The sequence below is a fragment of the Lontra canadensis genome, unplaced genomic scaffold (assembly GCF_010015895.1).
Source record: "Lontra canadensis isolate GAN:19392208 unplaced genomic scaffold, GSC_riverotter_1.0 scaffold45, whole genome shotgun sequence".
In the NCBI taxonomy this organism is placed as follows: Eukaryota; Metazoa; Chordata; class Mammalia; order Carnivora; family Mustelidae; genus Lontra; species Lontra canadensis.
This window is the reverse complement of record NW_022631039.1, coordinates 10,013,798-10,029,858: the sequence shown is the minus strand read 5'-3', so window position 1 is coordinate 10,029,858 and position 16,061 is coordinate 10,013,798. Positions and strand designations below refer to the sequence as shown.

At 52.7% G+C, this 16,061-nt stretch overlaps 1 protein-coding gene across 1 annotated transcript; it reads left to right on the top strand.

Annotated features, from left to right (window-relative positions):
* The first annotated feature begins 3,952 nt into the window (after positions 1-3,952).
* Positions 3,953-15,473, top strand: NPTX2 (neuronal pentraxin 2). Its single transcript, XM_032872680.1, has 5 exons — positions 3,953-4,525; positions 6,168-6,384; positions 10,991-11,235; positions 12,994-13,173; positions 14,020-15,473. Exons 1-5 carry the CDS (start codon positions 4,100-4,102, stop codon positions 14,245-14,247), a joined length of 1,296 nt encoding a protein of 431 aa, XP_032728571.1. The 5' UTR covers positions 3,953-4,099; the 3' UTR covers positions 14,248-15,473.
* The last annotated feature ends 588 nt before the right edge of the window (positions 15,474-16,061 follow it).

Genomic DNA, 16,061 nt, shown 5'->3' with positions numbered 1-16,061 from the left:
TATGATTAAACACAATGCTTTATTTTCTCACACACACATACACACACACACACACACACACTAGGACAGGATAACTTTCTCTGAGATGCCAGTAAATTTTTCCAGAGTTCTCATCCCTTGCCTTTCCTCCAAAGAGGCTGGCCTGCCCTTTCTCAAAAATTCTTGCTTTCATTTAATTACAAATGGATATTGTGGAAAATAAAGAAAAAATTTAAACTTTGTTCCTGAAAGAACTTATATAATGCAGCTCTAAATTCAGTGGAGAAAAGGAGAAAAAAAAGGACAATTAGCATCTATTGTGCACCTGCGATATGCCGAACACGTTCACATACATTATCTCACTAGGCCTGACAATAACATTTTGTAGTAAATCTAGCTTTGGTGTTAGAGATAGGAAAAATGAGACTCAGAGAGGTTAAGGTATCCTCTCAAGGTCAAATGGCCAGTTATAAAACTAGGATTGAAACAAGAGCAGAAACAAGATGCCAAAGCTCGAGCATTTTCTACTCTACCATGCCGTTAGTTCAGTCTAGTGAAAAATTCACACTCGAAAAGGTCTTAGCATTTTGGGCATAAAAGAGTATTTGTTATAATTCACTAGAGCCTCCAGATTCTGTTGTACCTGCACTGAATCCTACAAAAAAGAGGAAAAAAGAAAAACAAACCAACAAAACACCCCAAAAACATCACACACTCTTAGTTCCTTTTCCAACTGAAATTCAGCAGTGAGGACAGTTCCTGAGTCATGTTCACAGAAAGCTGTCCTTGGATTCTGTTATTGAGCTCACACCCCCATTCTTGACTTTCCAAGTGGCACTGAGAAAGAGAAGAGGAAATGTAAGAAAGTATAAGATGGGATCCTCTGACACCATGGTGGAAATTAGCACATTTCCCAGAAGACCGAGATAAAAATGCATGTGAGAAGAACAAGGGAACCAAACAGATGGGGCAATAAAATGGAGGCGGAATGAGCTCATCAGGATTTCCAGCACACGGCTGAAGTCCATACTGGGCTCTCAGCTGACCTGGGAGCCAGGAGACATAGTGAATGAGTGGGTGGTTACTATGCTGCAGCATCAGTTACACTAAGAGATTAGGTGGAGCTGATTCACTGCTGCAAATCTGCACGACTTTTGTGGAGGAAAATCTGTGGGCCCTGGTCTCTGCCACTCGCATAACCATCCTTAAGGATAGCATGAGTCAGATATGTAGGATCCTTCAGGTAGACAAGGTTGTTGCGCTGTGAGTAAACCAAGGACAAGCTTTCGTGTCATCGACAGCAGATTTTAACCACGGCTACAGCATATCTTTGTGTGAAGTAACCTGCTGTATACACAAACACCCCACCTTCCCAGACTCCTCCTTGCTTACATGACAGAAGCAGAAAGGACAAGGCTCTGGAACGTTCATCACACTGAACAGTGATTCTAACTATCAGCTCTCGAGCATAGCCAGGGGGTCTTTGGAGAATCTAGTCTTACTCCCTTAGGTTATACACTGGAAACAGAGGTCCAGGGAAAAGAAATGACTTGCCCCAAAACACTTAGCTGGTGACAGAGTTGGCATTAGGACTTGGTCCCTGTTTCTCAGCCAGCAGACTTTCCCACTGCACCAGGAAAACAAAATCAAACCCTAAATAGCACATAATACCCTTGTGAACTGAGCCCTCTAATTATACTGCCTCCAAAGGAAATAACATCTTAAATGCCTCAGTCTCTCCATCTTCGGCGATTTCACTGATCATTTCTCATATTAGAATCCCTTTTGAGAAATTTAAGAGTAATTATTTTGGGATATACGCTTTGTTATTTTTATGGCTTCTTATACACTGCTTTCTTTGTTCAGGAGAAAATTAGAATTCTGGAAATACACTTGGCTTTATTTAATTATTAAAGGAACAAGTATCTCTTTCAAGTAGTTGCAAATATAAATGTATCAACCTGTGTCAAGAATGGATATATAGAACACTATAGGCTATGTTACTCTACTTGCACATCCAATTACGATCCACCTAGATCAGGAAAAAACAAAAACAAAAACAAAAACAAAACTCATAGGAGACCTATGAGTGAAAACTGGAAAGTGAAATCCTTATCTGGGTAATTCTGAACATGTCTGATATGGCGCCTGATGGAATCACCTAAAATGTAATATTTTATAAAATGCTTTGCAACCTTACTGCTTTCATTACAGCAGTTTGTGTGTATTTGGGCTCACTGGAACTTCTGGGGTTTTTCAAAGAACTGACCTAAGGATGCAGGAGGAATGAGCCTGTTCAAGGTCATATTTACTACGTGAAGCTGACACCTCCTGGTATTGGGGACCAACAGTGGCATTAGCCCATTACCCGCTTCCCTCCACCCCCACCTCATATCTTTCCTATCAACGAATATTCTTACCTGAACCACCATCACTTCCACTGTCCTCTGCTTTAGGTGTTGTATAGACCAGGTTTTCCGGTCTCTGATGTTTATCCATAAAAAGATTTTCATGAATAGAACTTTTCTTGTAATTTACATAGTCCTTGAAAACCCCACAAGTATTTACATAACAGAAAACTATTGTTTGAAGTGCAAAGCAGGTCAAAATTTGGTTTCTGGAGATTAATCACTGCAGTCTATTTTATATTATCATAATAATTTCATTTAGTTTGATACAATTTGTTTTCAGAATCAACCTCAGCTTCTGTGCACAAGCGACAAATCCATTTCGTTTCTGGTATAATGGATAATGTGATTAATGACCTTGCCACCGGATTTCTTAAAAACACCGAGAAAAAATAAAGTTTCCATTTATAATGTGCAGTAAACCCGCTCGATCTGTAGCTGTGCATCAAAATCCCTCTGAACTTGTTGGCAAGCCACAGCCAAGATTTTGAAACAAATTGGCTCCTCCTGCCTTTTGGGGTTTCTGTCCAAATCCGGGATCTCCCAAGAATGTGAGGGCAGCGGCCTCACACTGGGAAACTGAAACTGCGGGCAGCCGGCTTACGAGGGTGGGGTCCGGCTTTCCTACGTGGTATCTCCGGGATGGCTGCGCTCCGATGGACCTGCGGAGCCCAGGGCTGGCTGAGTAAGTTCACCACCTGCTGGGCTGTCGCCCGACCAGCACGGAGAGCTCCGCCGGTGGCCTCGTGACGCCGGCCCCCGCGCCATGCCCTCGGCGGAGGCGGTGTGCGCGCGCCCCCTCCGCGCAGTCGGAGTCTGGCGCGCGTTTCCGGTCCCCGCGGACCTAAGAAGTCTTGCCCACCGCGACTGGCGGCGGTGGGGGCCGGGGAGGTGGACGTGCACGCGGCTGGCGGCCCGGGGGGGCGGTCGTCGTGCATCTCCTTTCCGTCTTCAGGGCGAGGCGACCGCGGCTTGACGAGGAGGCCCTCGCGGCCCGCGGGGGTCTCTCGACGGCAGCCCTGGGTTGAGTTCCTTCTCCCAGGGCTCCTCCTCACTTTCCTCGCTTGGGAAGTGGGGGGTCCCTCCCCACCCGGGCGGCGGTGGCCGCAGAGCGAGGCGTCGCGCCGAGCCGGAAGCTCCGAAGCCGCCCCGGGGAAGTTGCCGGCTTCTCTTCAGCCCCCGACGCCCACGTTCTCGGGTGGGTCTGAGGGGCTCCTGGACACGGGGCCAAGGCTCTCGAAGGCACCCGGGGCGGCTTTTTTTTTTTTCCCTTTTCCTTTTCTTTCTTTTTTTGCTTTTCTTTTTTTTTTTTTTTTTACCTCAGTCCTCCCTTTTTGAGAGCCCCGGGACCCCACGCTAGCGCCCCCGCCTCGGGCCCACACACGCGCCCGCCCGCCTAGAGAAGGCGCCCCCGCCCCGCCCCCTCGCTGACGCGCGCCCAGCCGGGCCAATCAGAGCTCGCGGCGCTGCGCCCCACGCGCCGGCCCCCCCCACCCCCAGCTTAAGAAAGGGCGCGCGGACCGGGTGCGATCAGAGCGGTACGCGGAGCGGAGACAGCGGGCTTCGGGAGGCAGGCGGTTCCCTTTGCTCCCGCGCTCAAGCTGCCCTTGAGCGGCGCGCCGGGCCTCAGCCCGCAGCGGAGGCGCCTCCGCCGCGCGCCCCGACGGCGCCCGCCCTCCCGCTGATGCTGGAGTGAGCGCTGCGGCGACGGGATGTTAGCGCTGCTGGCCGCCGGCTTGGCGATCGTCGTGGCCGCCGGCGCCCAAGACGGCCCGGCGCCCGGCAGCCGCTTCGTGTGCACGGCGCTGCCCCCGGAGGCTGCGCGCGCCGGCTGCCCGTTGCCCGCGATGCCCATGCAGGGCGGCGCGCTGAGCCCCGAGGAGGAGCTGCGGGCCGCGGTGCTGCAGCTGCGCGAGACCGTCGTGCAGCAGAAGGAGACGCTGGGCGCGCAGCGCGAGGCCATCCGCGAGCTCACGGGCAAGCTGGCGCGCTGCGAGGGGCTGGCGGGCGGCAAGGCGCAGGGCCCGGCAGCCACAGGCAAGGACACTATGGGCGATCTGCCGCGGGACCCGGGCCACGTCGTGGAGCAGCTCAGCCGCTCGCTGCAGACCCTCAAGGACCGCCTGGAGAGCCTCGAGGTAGCGTGAGCGCGGGGCTGGGTGGGGGGTGATCCTGAAGGGTGGGAAAGATCCAAGGCGCGGGGCAGTGGTGGGGCGCGTGGTTCTGCCAGCCAGACAGTGCGGGACACAGCAAGCTGGGCTTGGGGTCGGGGGTAGGGGTTGGTTCTCTGTCGGGTTCGCGAACTTACCAGCGGGGCTCGCATCCCACCCCCACCCCCCACCCCCCGCTTCTTGCTGAAAGGAAAGGGTTAACACCCGCCTCTTCCCCCGCCCCGCACCGGGACTGTCCGCCTTGTGGCCAGTCACTTCCCGGGATCCGGTTGAGCGGACCGGGACGGCCTCTTCTCTCTAAATGTCCGAGACCCCCGGGGCCGCACGCGCTCGCAGAGGCTGTGCCGGGTGACTTGCGGCTGCCGAGTGCGGTCAGCTGTCCCGGGCGTCCCGTGTTTCCTTTTATAAATCAGGCCGGGCTGGGCCGGAGCGGGCGGAGACCCCAGGGTCGCGGCGGGGAGGCGAGCGCGGGCGGGTCCCGGGCCACACGCCGCTTGGCGCCTCGGAGGAAACCTGGTTTTAACTTCAAAGATGCTCTGCCCGCGAACTGCGCCCGTTCTAAGGTGCCCTTTCAGGCTGTTTTGGGGGAAGGGACCTTCTTACGTTTCTCTCTTGGAAGGTGTATGCAGTTTGGAACTTTGTGAGAGAAATCCTCATTTAACTTCCATCTTTCCTTTTGAACCCTATTTAAGAAGTGTGGAACGTTTCTGTTGAAAACGTTTACCAGAATGCTCATTAGCAGAACTAGGTTTCAATTACAGGTGGTAATTATTGCAAAATTATTTGAGGATTTCCTGTGGCATGATGGCTAAATACAGTATTTCCAGCATCTGTATATCCCTTGATTCGGTATGATTAATAGCAGCTAACATTTCTAGTTTACTAAATATATTCCAGGCGTATTATCTAATTTTAACCCTTCCAACAGTCCTTTGAGGCAGATCCTCTTAGCTGCATTTTACAATTTGGAATGCTTAGAAAGGGGGTACATAGCTTGCCAAGGATTCATGGCTAGCCAGTGGCAGACTGCCTCCAGAGCCAGCATGATGGTAGAGGAGGAGAAGGCATAGGAAATGAGGATTTAGCAACAGCATTCAAAGCAAAAATTCCTGGAATTCAAAACTGTCACATTTTAGGTCTCTCATTTTCCAGTAACATCTCTGCAAGCATAATTATTCACCTTTGTGCCATATTGGGACTTGGGGGCTGTTTCCACTTCTAGATGAAAGCTCATCTGCTTTAGTACCATTTGGTTAACTTTTTTTTTTAATCTTCACTGTGTTGTGGTCTTTACCCAAGGATGGTAGATAGTGATTAAAATTTTGAGTTTTTAGCAAGAGAAGGAAAATAGCTTTCTGAGAGAGGAAAATGGAATTCGTAAGTTTCAAAGATTGCAGCAAGGTAATTCTTGTTTGACTTTGAAATCCTTTCCATACAAAAAAGCAAAAAGCATCCGTGAAGTGCTCCCCTTCGTGCCATTGGCACGATTTAATACTCCTGTTTCGGAAGCTTCTCCCTGTGCGGTTGGGCTTTTAGAGCTACATTTCCCAATTTCTTTTTAAATGGCCTTAATACTTCTCCCTCATATGTCCCTCTCCCCATCTAAAAGCACCAGCTCCGAGTGAATGTGTCCAATGCAGTGCTGCCCAGCGACTTTCGAGAGGTGCTCCAGCGGCGACTGGGGGAGCTGGAGAGGCAGCTGCTGCGCAAGGTGGCAGAGCTGGAGGACGAGAAGTCCCTGCTCCACAATGAGACCTCTGCTCACAGGCAGAAGACAGAAAATGCCCTGAATGCTCTGCTGCAGAGGGTGGCTGAGCTGGAGCGAGGTGAGTTCTTGACGAGCTTCTCTGTCGCCCTCTGGCTGACATCCCTCTCAGCCCCCCACCCCCACCCCATTGTCTTGGTGTTTGGCTGCAGTGTAAGGGAGGCCGGGCTTAGTAAGGCAGAGCCGGCAGAGGGTGGCTGGCCCCATAGCCACCCATTTACAGACAGGCCACTAGGGCCCTTGAGAGAGTCGTGACCCCTGCTTGCTGTTAGCGCCAGGCTCTGCTCCTGTTTGCTGGGGTTGGCTCTGAGGCTGCTCTTGGGTCATCTCTGAACCTACCTGTCCTATGCGCAAAAAGCCACAGCATTCTCTACCATCCCAGCAGGTCTCCGCTTTCCCTTCTCTGTTTCGCAAATGAAGTGTTGCTTTTTCAACTTGAGGCATCTCCCGTGGTGTGCAGGGGTGTAGGGTTTCTGCCTGACAGTTGCCCAGCTTGACAGCCTTGTTGATACATCTTCTGACCTGGTGGAGACTGAAGGGGCCTATTGCTGCTGGGAGCGGCCTGCTTTCCATCCCAGACAGTGACCCCCGGGGTGTCTGCAGTGACTGACCCTGCATGGAGATAGCTCGCAGCTGTTGGAGGAAACAGTAGCATGATTGAGGATGGTCCTCTCAGGAATTAGCCGCCCCTTCCCCGCCCCCTGTTATCCGTGGGAAAGCCAGTGCCCTCAGGACCAGCGTGGACAAACAACCCAACCCCGTCCTCCTGCCATGTGGACATTTCAGTCACTTCCTAACCAGACCTTCAGTGGATTCTGAGTCTCTTTCTCTCCTCTGCTCACACTGGGGTGCATGAGTTTCTCCCATGGGGCACAGGAAGGGAAGGGATCGAGGGCCCTACATAATTCAGACTGCATTATCAACCCCCAAACTGCCTAGTGGCCTGGGAGTGAAGTGTAAGTTTGCTGATAGTGGATATGAAATTGTAATCTTCTCAGATGCACCAGCCTGACAAAGACAGTTTCTCATTACTCGATTTCATGAACTGACAGGAGAAGGTCCAGCTGTGCCTTTAGTGACTCTGGCAAGGGAGGGCCAGATGATCAAGGGGATGGTGTGTCTGTTCCATTTTATTACAGCAGCTCCCCAGAAGTCGCAGGTCTCCTTCAACACTTTCCTGCTTTCTTCCTTCCTTATCCTTCTCAGAAAGGGATGGGTGACTTGCCTGTTAGACTTGGATTCTTGAGTTTCTGAAGGAATTTCCTCTCTGCCTCACCTCTGCCGGGTGACCTCAGAAAATTCCTTAGGTCTCAAGAGCCTTCCCTGAAGGCAGAGCAGCTGCGGCTGGAGCCTTTCTTGCCGACAGGAGGACAGAAAGGCAGCATCGGGTCCAAGGTGAGGGTGGCTTGCCTTCCCTTTCCCCAGTCTCGCCCACAGCGGAACCTGGCAACATGCAGGCACACCACAGTCACTTAGTGTCTTGAAGGGGGGAGCTGTAGAACAAAGAGAGCTCCGCCAGGGACCGTGCTGGCTGTATCCCTTGCCTGGCTCAGTGGCTGAATTGCTACAAGGACGTCGGTGAATAGAAGCCTGCCGCGTTAGCGTGTGCTGAACACATCACCCCTGTGAGAGAGGACCTGACTTATACCCATTCCACAGATGAGAAGAATGCCCTGAACTTTCGGCCAGAGGTGTATCATTTGGGGAGAGGGGACTGAGTGGGGCCTGGGCCACCGGCTGGTGAGCAGCAGCGGCAACATGGCTTTGACCACCCGGCAGCTGGCTCTGGATGACTATCCCTCCCATCCCCAGCCAGATTCCAGCATCCACGCTCTTGATGCCTAGGTTTTATGGGAAGCCCTCAGAGCTCATCTGGCACAGAAAGGAGGCTCATGTTCTAGCTAGCACTGAGCTCTACAGGGCAGGGCCCCTGATTGGCCTTCTTGTAGAGCCCCCAGGACCTGGTACTGACCTACCACGAGAACTCTAGAATCCCTCTGTGTGCGCCACCCAGCTCTGGAATGAATCTTTGAGGAAAGTGATCATCTGCCGACAAATTTGTCTTCTGAGTTTCTATCTGTCCTATTTGTGATGAGAATAAAGGAATATATAAACTCCCAGCCCCCAAATAAACCAAGAGTGGAAAATACATTCTGTGCCTCAAAGCATCCTGCTGAGCTCAGAGGAGATGGACGTCAAGCATATGCAAAGTGGGGGCTTTGGGGACTCTGGCCCTCAGTCCATCATCTCCTGCCCATTATGGGCCTGTTCAGAGCCAGACACCAGGCTGCGACTTCCACATTCCGTGTCTTCCGTAACCCTTGCAACCACTGTGTGAGGTAGGTATTAGTTATAGATGAGGGACTGAGTCAGAGAGCCAAGTGATTCGTGCATTCACGGGTCCAGCAGGTTGCAGAGCTGGGGTTGAACTTGGTGGTGACCCCAGAAGACAAGGTGCCCAGAGGCTGCAGCCTGGAGTGGTGTGTGGGCTCCAGCCCCACTGGGCTGGAGGCTCCTGAGAGCCCAGGGGTGAGCATCCGATGCTCCATGCAGAGGCTTGCGCTGCCTGAGCCCACGGATACTCGTTTCCTCTGTTGTGGGATCTGCTCGTCTGCAGGAGCCTCCAAGTTCCGGGCCAGCCAGCCAGGGACAGCCCACCTTGGAGCTGAAGTAAACGTTGCCACTGAGAAGACAGAACCTGTCTCTCTTTGGCCCCAGCTGCCCCCCATTTTCACTTGTCTGCCACCTGCAGCCTCTGATTTATTGGTCAGGCCTTTTTATGCCTTAATTGGTTTTAACGAAGTTTCCTCTAAACCTCCAAGCTGTTTGATATAAATAGAGGGCACCAGCTTTCCGGGTGTGGGCCCCTCCTCTGCCCCTTGGCTCTCCCAGGTCTAATTAAACCTATCTGTTGTCACCTAGCTAACGATATTACCGACACTGAGCCTTATTAAATCAGCAGGCCTGCCCACCTGCAAGGATAGAAGCCATTTCTCTTTATTAGCTAATCATGCCTTCGTGAAGAACATGGCCATTTGCAGATTAAGAACTAGTGGCTGCACGTAGTTGAGAGAGGGACTTCTGCTCCCTACTCTGTCCTTCATTAGCTGTGTGACCAGTGGTTGAGTCCCCTCGCTTCTCCAAACCTCGGTGCCTCAACTGCACAATCCACAGAATTGGGGATGGGGCTTTCTGTTCTCAGTTTTGCTTCTGCCTGTACCCGGCGTGGCCCCCCTCGTCTTCCCCAGGTGACCAAGCCTTCCCAGCCCTCGCTAGGTATTCAGTGACTCTGCAGATGGGGAGCTCAGGATGGACCGGACAAGAATCCACAAGCAGCAGATTCAAGTAAATAGTACCCATAAGGCCCACAGGCTAGTCTTTCTCTGCTGCCTGTTCCAGAGGTTGAAAGGGTGATGCTGGGCCATGTTGCTTTTCTTTGCAGGTCTTCCTTGGGTGGGGGTGAACCATGGCACCAGAGAGCTTCTCTCACATGTTCCTGACTACGAAAGCAAATGAGTCTGGGGGATCGCAGTCGAGAAAGGTTCATCCATTGTGGCCTCTGTTCCATAGAAGGGACTGATTCATGCACTCACATGAGACACAGGCCTGTCTGGTTCCATTGGTTCTGGGTCCATAGAGCCTGCATGTTTCTCATGGTGATGGTATCCCTCCCGCCCCTTGTGGATGCCTAATAAATACTTGTTGAATGAGCGAAGGGTGTTTAGGTTCCTTCACCAGAAGCATCCGGTCCGCAGCTGAGAGGGAAGCTGCTGCCGTGACCCCTCACAGAACTGGGTGGTACCCGGCAAACTTCGGAATCTGTGATAACTCGAGACGGGGACTTGCCTTCTGTGTGTTTATTTTTATTGTTAATTTGGAGCTTAAGTCAGAACTATTAGAAATTACTCTGACCCAGTTAAGCGTACTAGTGGCTTTCAAAGATTTTGGAAGCACCATTTACATGAGGACAGTCGGGGGCTTCTCTTCAGTCCCTGGCAGGCCCCAAGGGCTCAAGGCTCTGGCTGTGGGTGCTCACCTCAGCGGGGAGGGGCACCTCTGTACTTCTCTGTCTCTGACTGGCTCCAAACCGCAGGAAATCATCAACAGACACAATCTTCTCTTGAGGAAAAAAGGCAAATCATGAGCAAAGTGGTTCATGTGAGGTATTTAGTCCAAAAAGCCACTTCTGAGTTAAGCTATAGTGTCCAGGCACCCATGTGCACTCCTTTGCTTGGGGGGCAGTGATTCTTCAGGGTGAGAAGTGACAGGGACTTATTGGCTTGACGAGTATCTATCAATCAGGTGTCCAGGTCCCTGTTAAGGACTTTTTGCCTCTAAGCCCAAGTCCAGCAGGGCCCCAACCCTGCCCTTGCTGAAGGAGCTAAAGGGGCTAGGATTTTAAGGAAAGAGCTGAAGAAGGGTTTTCTGGCTTAACTAGAAAATTAAATTCAACTTGTCCTTACCCGCTTCTTCAAGCTTTCAGGACCAAGGCCAGTCTTGTTTACTTCTGGGCTGGTAGCACTTTGCACCGTGGCTCCCCAGTAGCGGGTGCTCTGTTGCTTGAGGGGCTGACCTGGGGGAATTTGGGGTCCAGGTGAGCTGTGGCTCTGGGCTGCGCTGGCGGGGAGTAGGCTAACACACCATGGCCTCTCTTCTCCACCCCCCAGGCAACAGTGCGTTCAAGTCTCCCGACGCGTTCAAAGTGTCCCTCCCCCTGCGCACAAACTACCTGTATGGCAAGATCAAGAAAACACTGCCTGAACTGTACGCCTTCACCATCTGCCTGTGGCTGCGATCCAGCGCCTTGCCGGGCATCGGCACACCGTTCTCTTACGCAGTGCCCGGGCAGGCCAACGAGATCGTGCTGATAGAGTGGGGCAACAACCCCATTGAGCTGCTTATCAACGACAAGGTGAGGCCTGCTTGGATGCCCCCATCACAGCAGCAGTGGTCAGCCTGTGCGGCTTCTGACAGCTGGCTGCGGGGCTGTCCTCCTCACAGTGGGGACAGCTCTGCACCAACTCAGTCCCACTCTGGCCAGCTGGCTGGGTAGGGGGCAGGGGCAGGCAGCCATGGCTGGTGGAGATCCAAGCTGTGAGTCTGGCCTAGAAGCGGCAAAGGGTCCAGGCCAGGTGCTGTGGGAGGAGTAGAGCTGGGGTCTCTTGGGCCGGCCTGAATGGTCACAGGCCCTTGGGCCAATCACTCAGGGCTGTTCTCCCGGGCCATACTGATTAGGGGGAGGGTCTATGTGTGTCTCTCTGTGTAGGAAATTTTTTCAGTGTATCTTTTTGGGGTGGTCTACTGAGGTATAAGTTACAGTAAAACTTAAGAGTTTTTAGTGAACAGTCCTACCAGTTTTGAAAATGCATGCACTTGTGTGATTAGCACAATTAAAATATGGAAATGTTTCATTTCTCCCCTCTTCCCCCCTACGAAATCTCATTCACCTTTGTGGTCAGCTCCTACCCCCTGCCCCACTCCATGACAACCACTGATCTGTTCTCTATCTCTATAGCCTTGCTTTTTTCAGAGTAAATATCCCTTTTTAATAGACTGGCTGGTTTCAGCATTCAAGAGTGTGGTCTTCTCAAGACCTCCGCTCTGGGCATCTGCAGGACCTCCAGGAGCCCCACTTAAACTTCCATTCTGAAGTCAGGCTCAGCATAGCCAAAGAAAAGTGTCCTGACGTCCTTGCTGGAGCTGAGCATTGGAATGGCTGCTCCAGCTCCCTGCTGCCTCTGCCCTGGCCCTTACTCTGACGTTACTGAACCATCTCGGATGGAGTTGAAGTGGGAGATGCTGTGGAATCTCCTCACTGGGCTCCTTCTAGTGGTGACCATGTCCCTGAGCCAGGGATTAATTGTTCTAAATAATGCCCTTGGACACAGCAGGGCCAGAACCTTGTTTTCCTCTTGGGTTAGGTGGCGTATAAACAGCCAATTCCTGGGAGGAAGCAGCGGGTTGCTAGGATACCAGCAGTAACAACAGGATGGCACCTGATTGGGCTGGGCTGCAGTGCTCACGGGACTGCGCTCGGACGACGTGGGTCAGAAGTGCCCTTCTTCCGGTTCCATATGGGGGGGGTCCCTGTGTGCACCCCCCAGCACACAGTCCCACGTAATTGTAGGCCTTTTTTTTTTTTTTTTTTTTTTTACTGCACAGGAGTACACACGCGCACACACACACACAGTCCGCAAGTGTCGTGATGGATAGTCGTGAGCCTCTGTCTAGAGTGTAGATACCTGTTCTTGACTGTTTTCCAAAGAGGCTGGCCCAGTAGGACCCTGACTTCCCTTCAGGCCCTCTGGCAGGAGGCATTCAGACTCAGCACAGCAGGGATGGGGGCTGTCCTTCACCTCACATCTGTTCAGTCTGGATAGCATCCTGGACCCTCAGCAGAACCTGGACCAGAGGTGTCCCCTTGAAAGCTGGGCCACCCTGGGGTCAGGGGCTTGTACCCAGGCTACATGCCCCTTTCCTCTTAGATGTCTGTGTCACACAGTGTCCCCTCCCCAAGGCTTTTTGAAGGGCAGAGTTGCCCATGTCACCCAAAAAGCAGAGAAGAGGAGACCAGCAGGGACCCTGCATGATGGGAGCAGTTGGACCTCCAGTCCGTCTGCAGCTCAGACTTCTGGAAACCCTGAGGGGGTGCCTCACCTGCTGTCCACAGGTTGCACAGCTGCCCCTGTTTGTCAGTGACGGCAAGTGGCACCATATCTGTATCACCTGGACGACACGGGACGGCATGTGGGAAGCATTCCAGGATGGGGAGAAACTTGGCACTGGGGAGAACCTGGCTCCCTGGCACCCTATCAAGCCAGGGGGTGTGCTGATCCTCGGGCAGGAACAGGTGAGTGCAGGGTTGCAAGATGGGAGCATGCTGCCAGCCGAGCTGCACAAGGCTACACTTGAAGGTTGCCCCTGGGCCCCCTGGTCAGCTGTCTGCCTGCCAGACCCAGCCACTGAGGCATGACAGTGCCAGCTCACCCCATGCTGTCTTATGGCCTGAGGTTGGTGTGGTGGGTTCAGAAAGATTCCAGAATGGAGTCCAACCCAGGTGAACAGGAGTGTCCTTGGGGTCATGCTGTCATGGAGTGACTTTAGGTTCTTTCCAGACATTAAGCCTCTGCCAGGCACAGCATCGATTCTGGATGCCAAGGACTGATATGGCATCTTCCAGGAGCTGCTGGCTCAGTGTTTTAGGGGACTCAGGGCATGCCTGTGGGGGTTCAGCACCCTGGCGGAGATGGGGGTGGGAAGGTGATTTCAGAAGCTGCCCTCAAGAAACTCACCGGGTGGGAGAAGGGGGAGATGTACATTGCTTGTCTGCTCCTGGGCAGGTAAGAGTTGATGTTTCAGCCTATGCTTGAGGTTTGCTGAGGGCCCATTCTTCCCCTCATTTCCCTGGGAGAGGCTGGGAGTCTGGAGACCGGGAGCTAGTGCTAGCTTTGGGAATTTGGACAAAATGTCTTTCCACTATAGCCTGGAGCAACGTGTTGTGGAGCCCCAGGATGTGAAGGAATCAGGGGTCCTAAGGTGTAGCCAGAGTTGGAGGGAGTCGGGAAAATGCCCCAGTCTCCCCATCTCCCTCCCAAGTTGGCATCCCTTCCCAGAGGTCATTCACAGTCCAGGAGAATTAGCAGATCTGTCCGCTTTTTGAACCTGCACTGATGGGGTTCTGTTGCCCCCTCCCCAGGACACCGTTGGGGGTAGGTTTGATGCCACGCAGGCATTCGTGGGAGAGCTCAGCCAGTTCAACATATGGGACCGCGTCCTCCGTGCACAAGAAATTATCAACATTGCCAACTGCTCCACGAACATGCCCGGCAACATCATACCCTGGGTGGACAACAACGTCGATGTGTTTGGAGGGGCTTCTAAGTGGCCCGTGGAGACCTGTGAGGAACGTCTCCTTGACTTGTAGCTGCCTCCGGCTCTGTCTAGGCCAGGGCCGGGCTGTTCCTGTCAGAAGTGCAAGGCCACCTCCTCCCCCAGTTAAACTGAGTACAAAGCCCCCGCCAGAATGGGCTGGGGCCCCCAAAGCTCATTCCCAGGGAATCTCGAAGGCCGAGGTTCTGTAGCGGCCCTTGTCACTGGATTCTTTGTTCCTTACCAAGATTATGTTGTTTTGAGGGGGGACGTAGCCCTGAGCTTGCAGGTGGGGAGATCTCTGACTTCCTGCTGGGGGTGGGGGGTTGAAGGCCCTTGAGGCTCCTTGCAGAGCCCCTGCCATTGCTAGCACACCGCAGCCTTGTCCGCCCTCTTGGATGCTCGATGTCTCGTGTGTCCTGTCTGTCTGTCCCCTTTAAAGGCTGTGTGGCCCTCCTGCTGGAATATCTGTGTTCCTTGTGTATAGAGTATACCCTGCTGTCCCCTGAGCACATGGCAAAGCAGCCCCTGCCGCCCACAGAAGGGCCTTTCTCTTAGTGTTCTTTACTAGGCTGTGAGGAACTCTTCAGCTCAAGGAGGGGGGCAGGCTGCCTGGACAATGCCCTGCCTTCTCCAAGATGGAGGGGGCGTCTGGGCCTCCAGAGGGGGCTGGGAGCAGGAACGCAGAAGGGAGTTCTGGAGAAGGGCTGTGGCAGCTGTCCCTCCCCCTCTGTCACCTCTCCGTCAGACTGATGCTTTGATGGAATCATCGCTGGGAATGGCTTCTTTGAAAAGCCTCTTTTCTCCACCGGTGCCAAAAGTTCAGCTGCAGCTTCCACAACCATTCGGTATGGTCAGGCGGGATTTATTTTTTCCCAACAGAGAAGAACAGCCATTAGCAGCCTTCCATTTTTAATGTCTCGCCCCACTGTGAGGAATGTGCTAGTTTTAATTCATGTTGATTCCTGTAAGCATTTGACTGTCTCAAGTATTTCCCCCAGAACTTTTTCAGGAAATGGGAGTCATTTGGCTGACATTTGCTTCGTGACTCCAGGTTGCTTAATTTATTGGACAGAAGTAGTAATTTATTTTAAGGACAAAGTGATGAAGTGGGGAAATTTATAAAGCTAAATATTATATATTTTATTTTTCATACATGTTTGAAGTGCAAATATGTGGAAATTCCATTTGTAGGACCAAGTTGACATGCCCATCCTAACATTGTATGCTACAAGAACTCTTCTGATGATGGAATTTTGATTAAAGTGCACTGGAAGATGCCTCCGTATCTGTTTGCTCCATGTTTGGGGCTGAGGGTAGGGGGTGTGGCTTTGCCACAGTCCTTAGGTCTGGGGCCCGTGTCTGGCAGACCCAGGGGCACTGATGTGCTTGGAGGGAGAGGGGCGTGGTGCAGGGCTGAGCCCTTCCCTCCTCAATGCCAGGCCCAGACTGCGGATGTCCCACAAGCTCTGGCCAGCCTCCTGGTCTTCAGCCGGCCCCTGTCTTCTCAACCAGGAATCAGACTTACTTCAATGACCCTCACCTCCCTATCCCAGACCTGACACCTGTTGGCCACCTACTCTGTGTTCTACATACATCTCATTCACTCCTCCTAACAAACCCCTGAAAGTGAATCCTGATTTATAGGTGAATGCTTGGAACAATTAAACAGTGACTTGGATCACACGGCTAGTTGAAGGCAGAGCTGGGGTCAAACTGGCCTATGGCTCTGGAGGCCCTGTCCCTGTTGTGATGTCTCTTAGGATGGCATGGCTGACTGGGAACCGTGGCTTGGTGCTGCTGCCCAGCACCACTGGAGTCATACCGCATATCACTCACCCAGGAAGAATCAAACTTCAAAAATTCGAG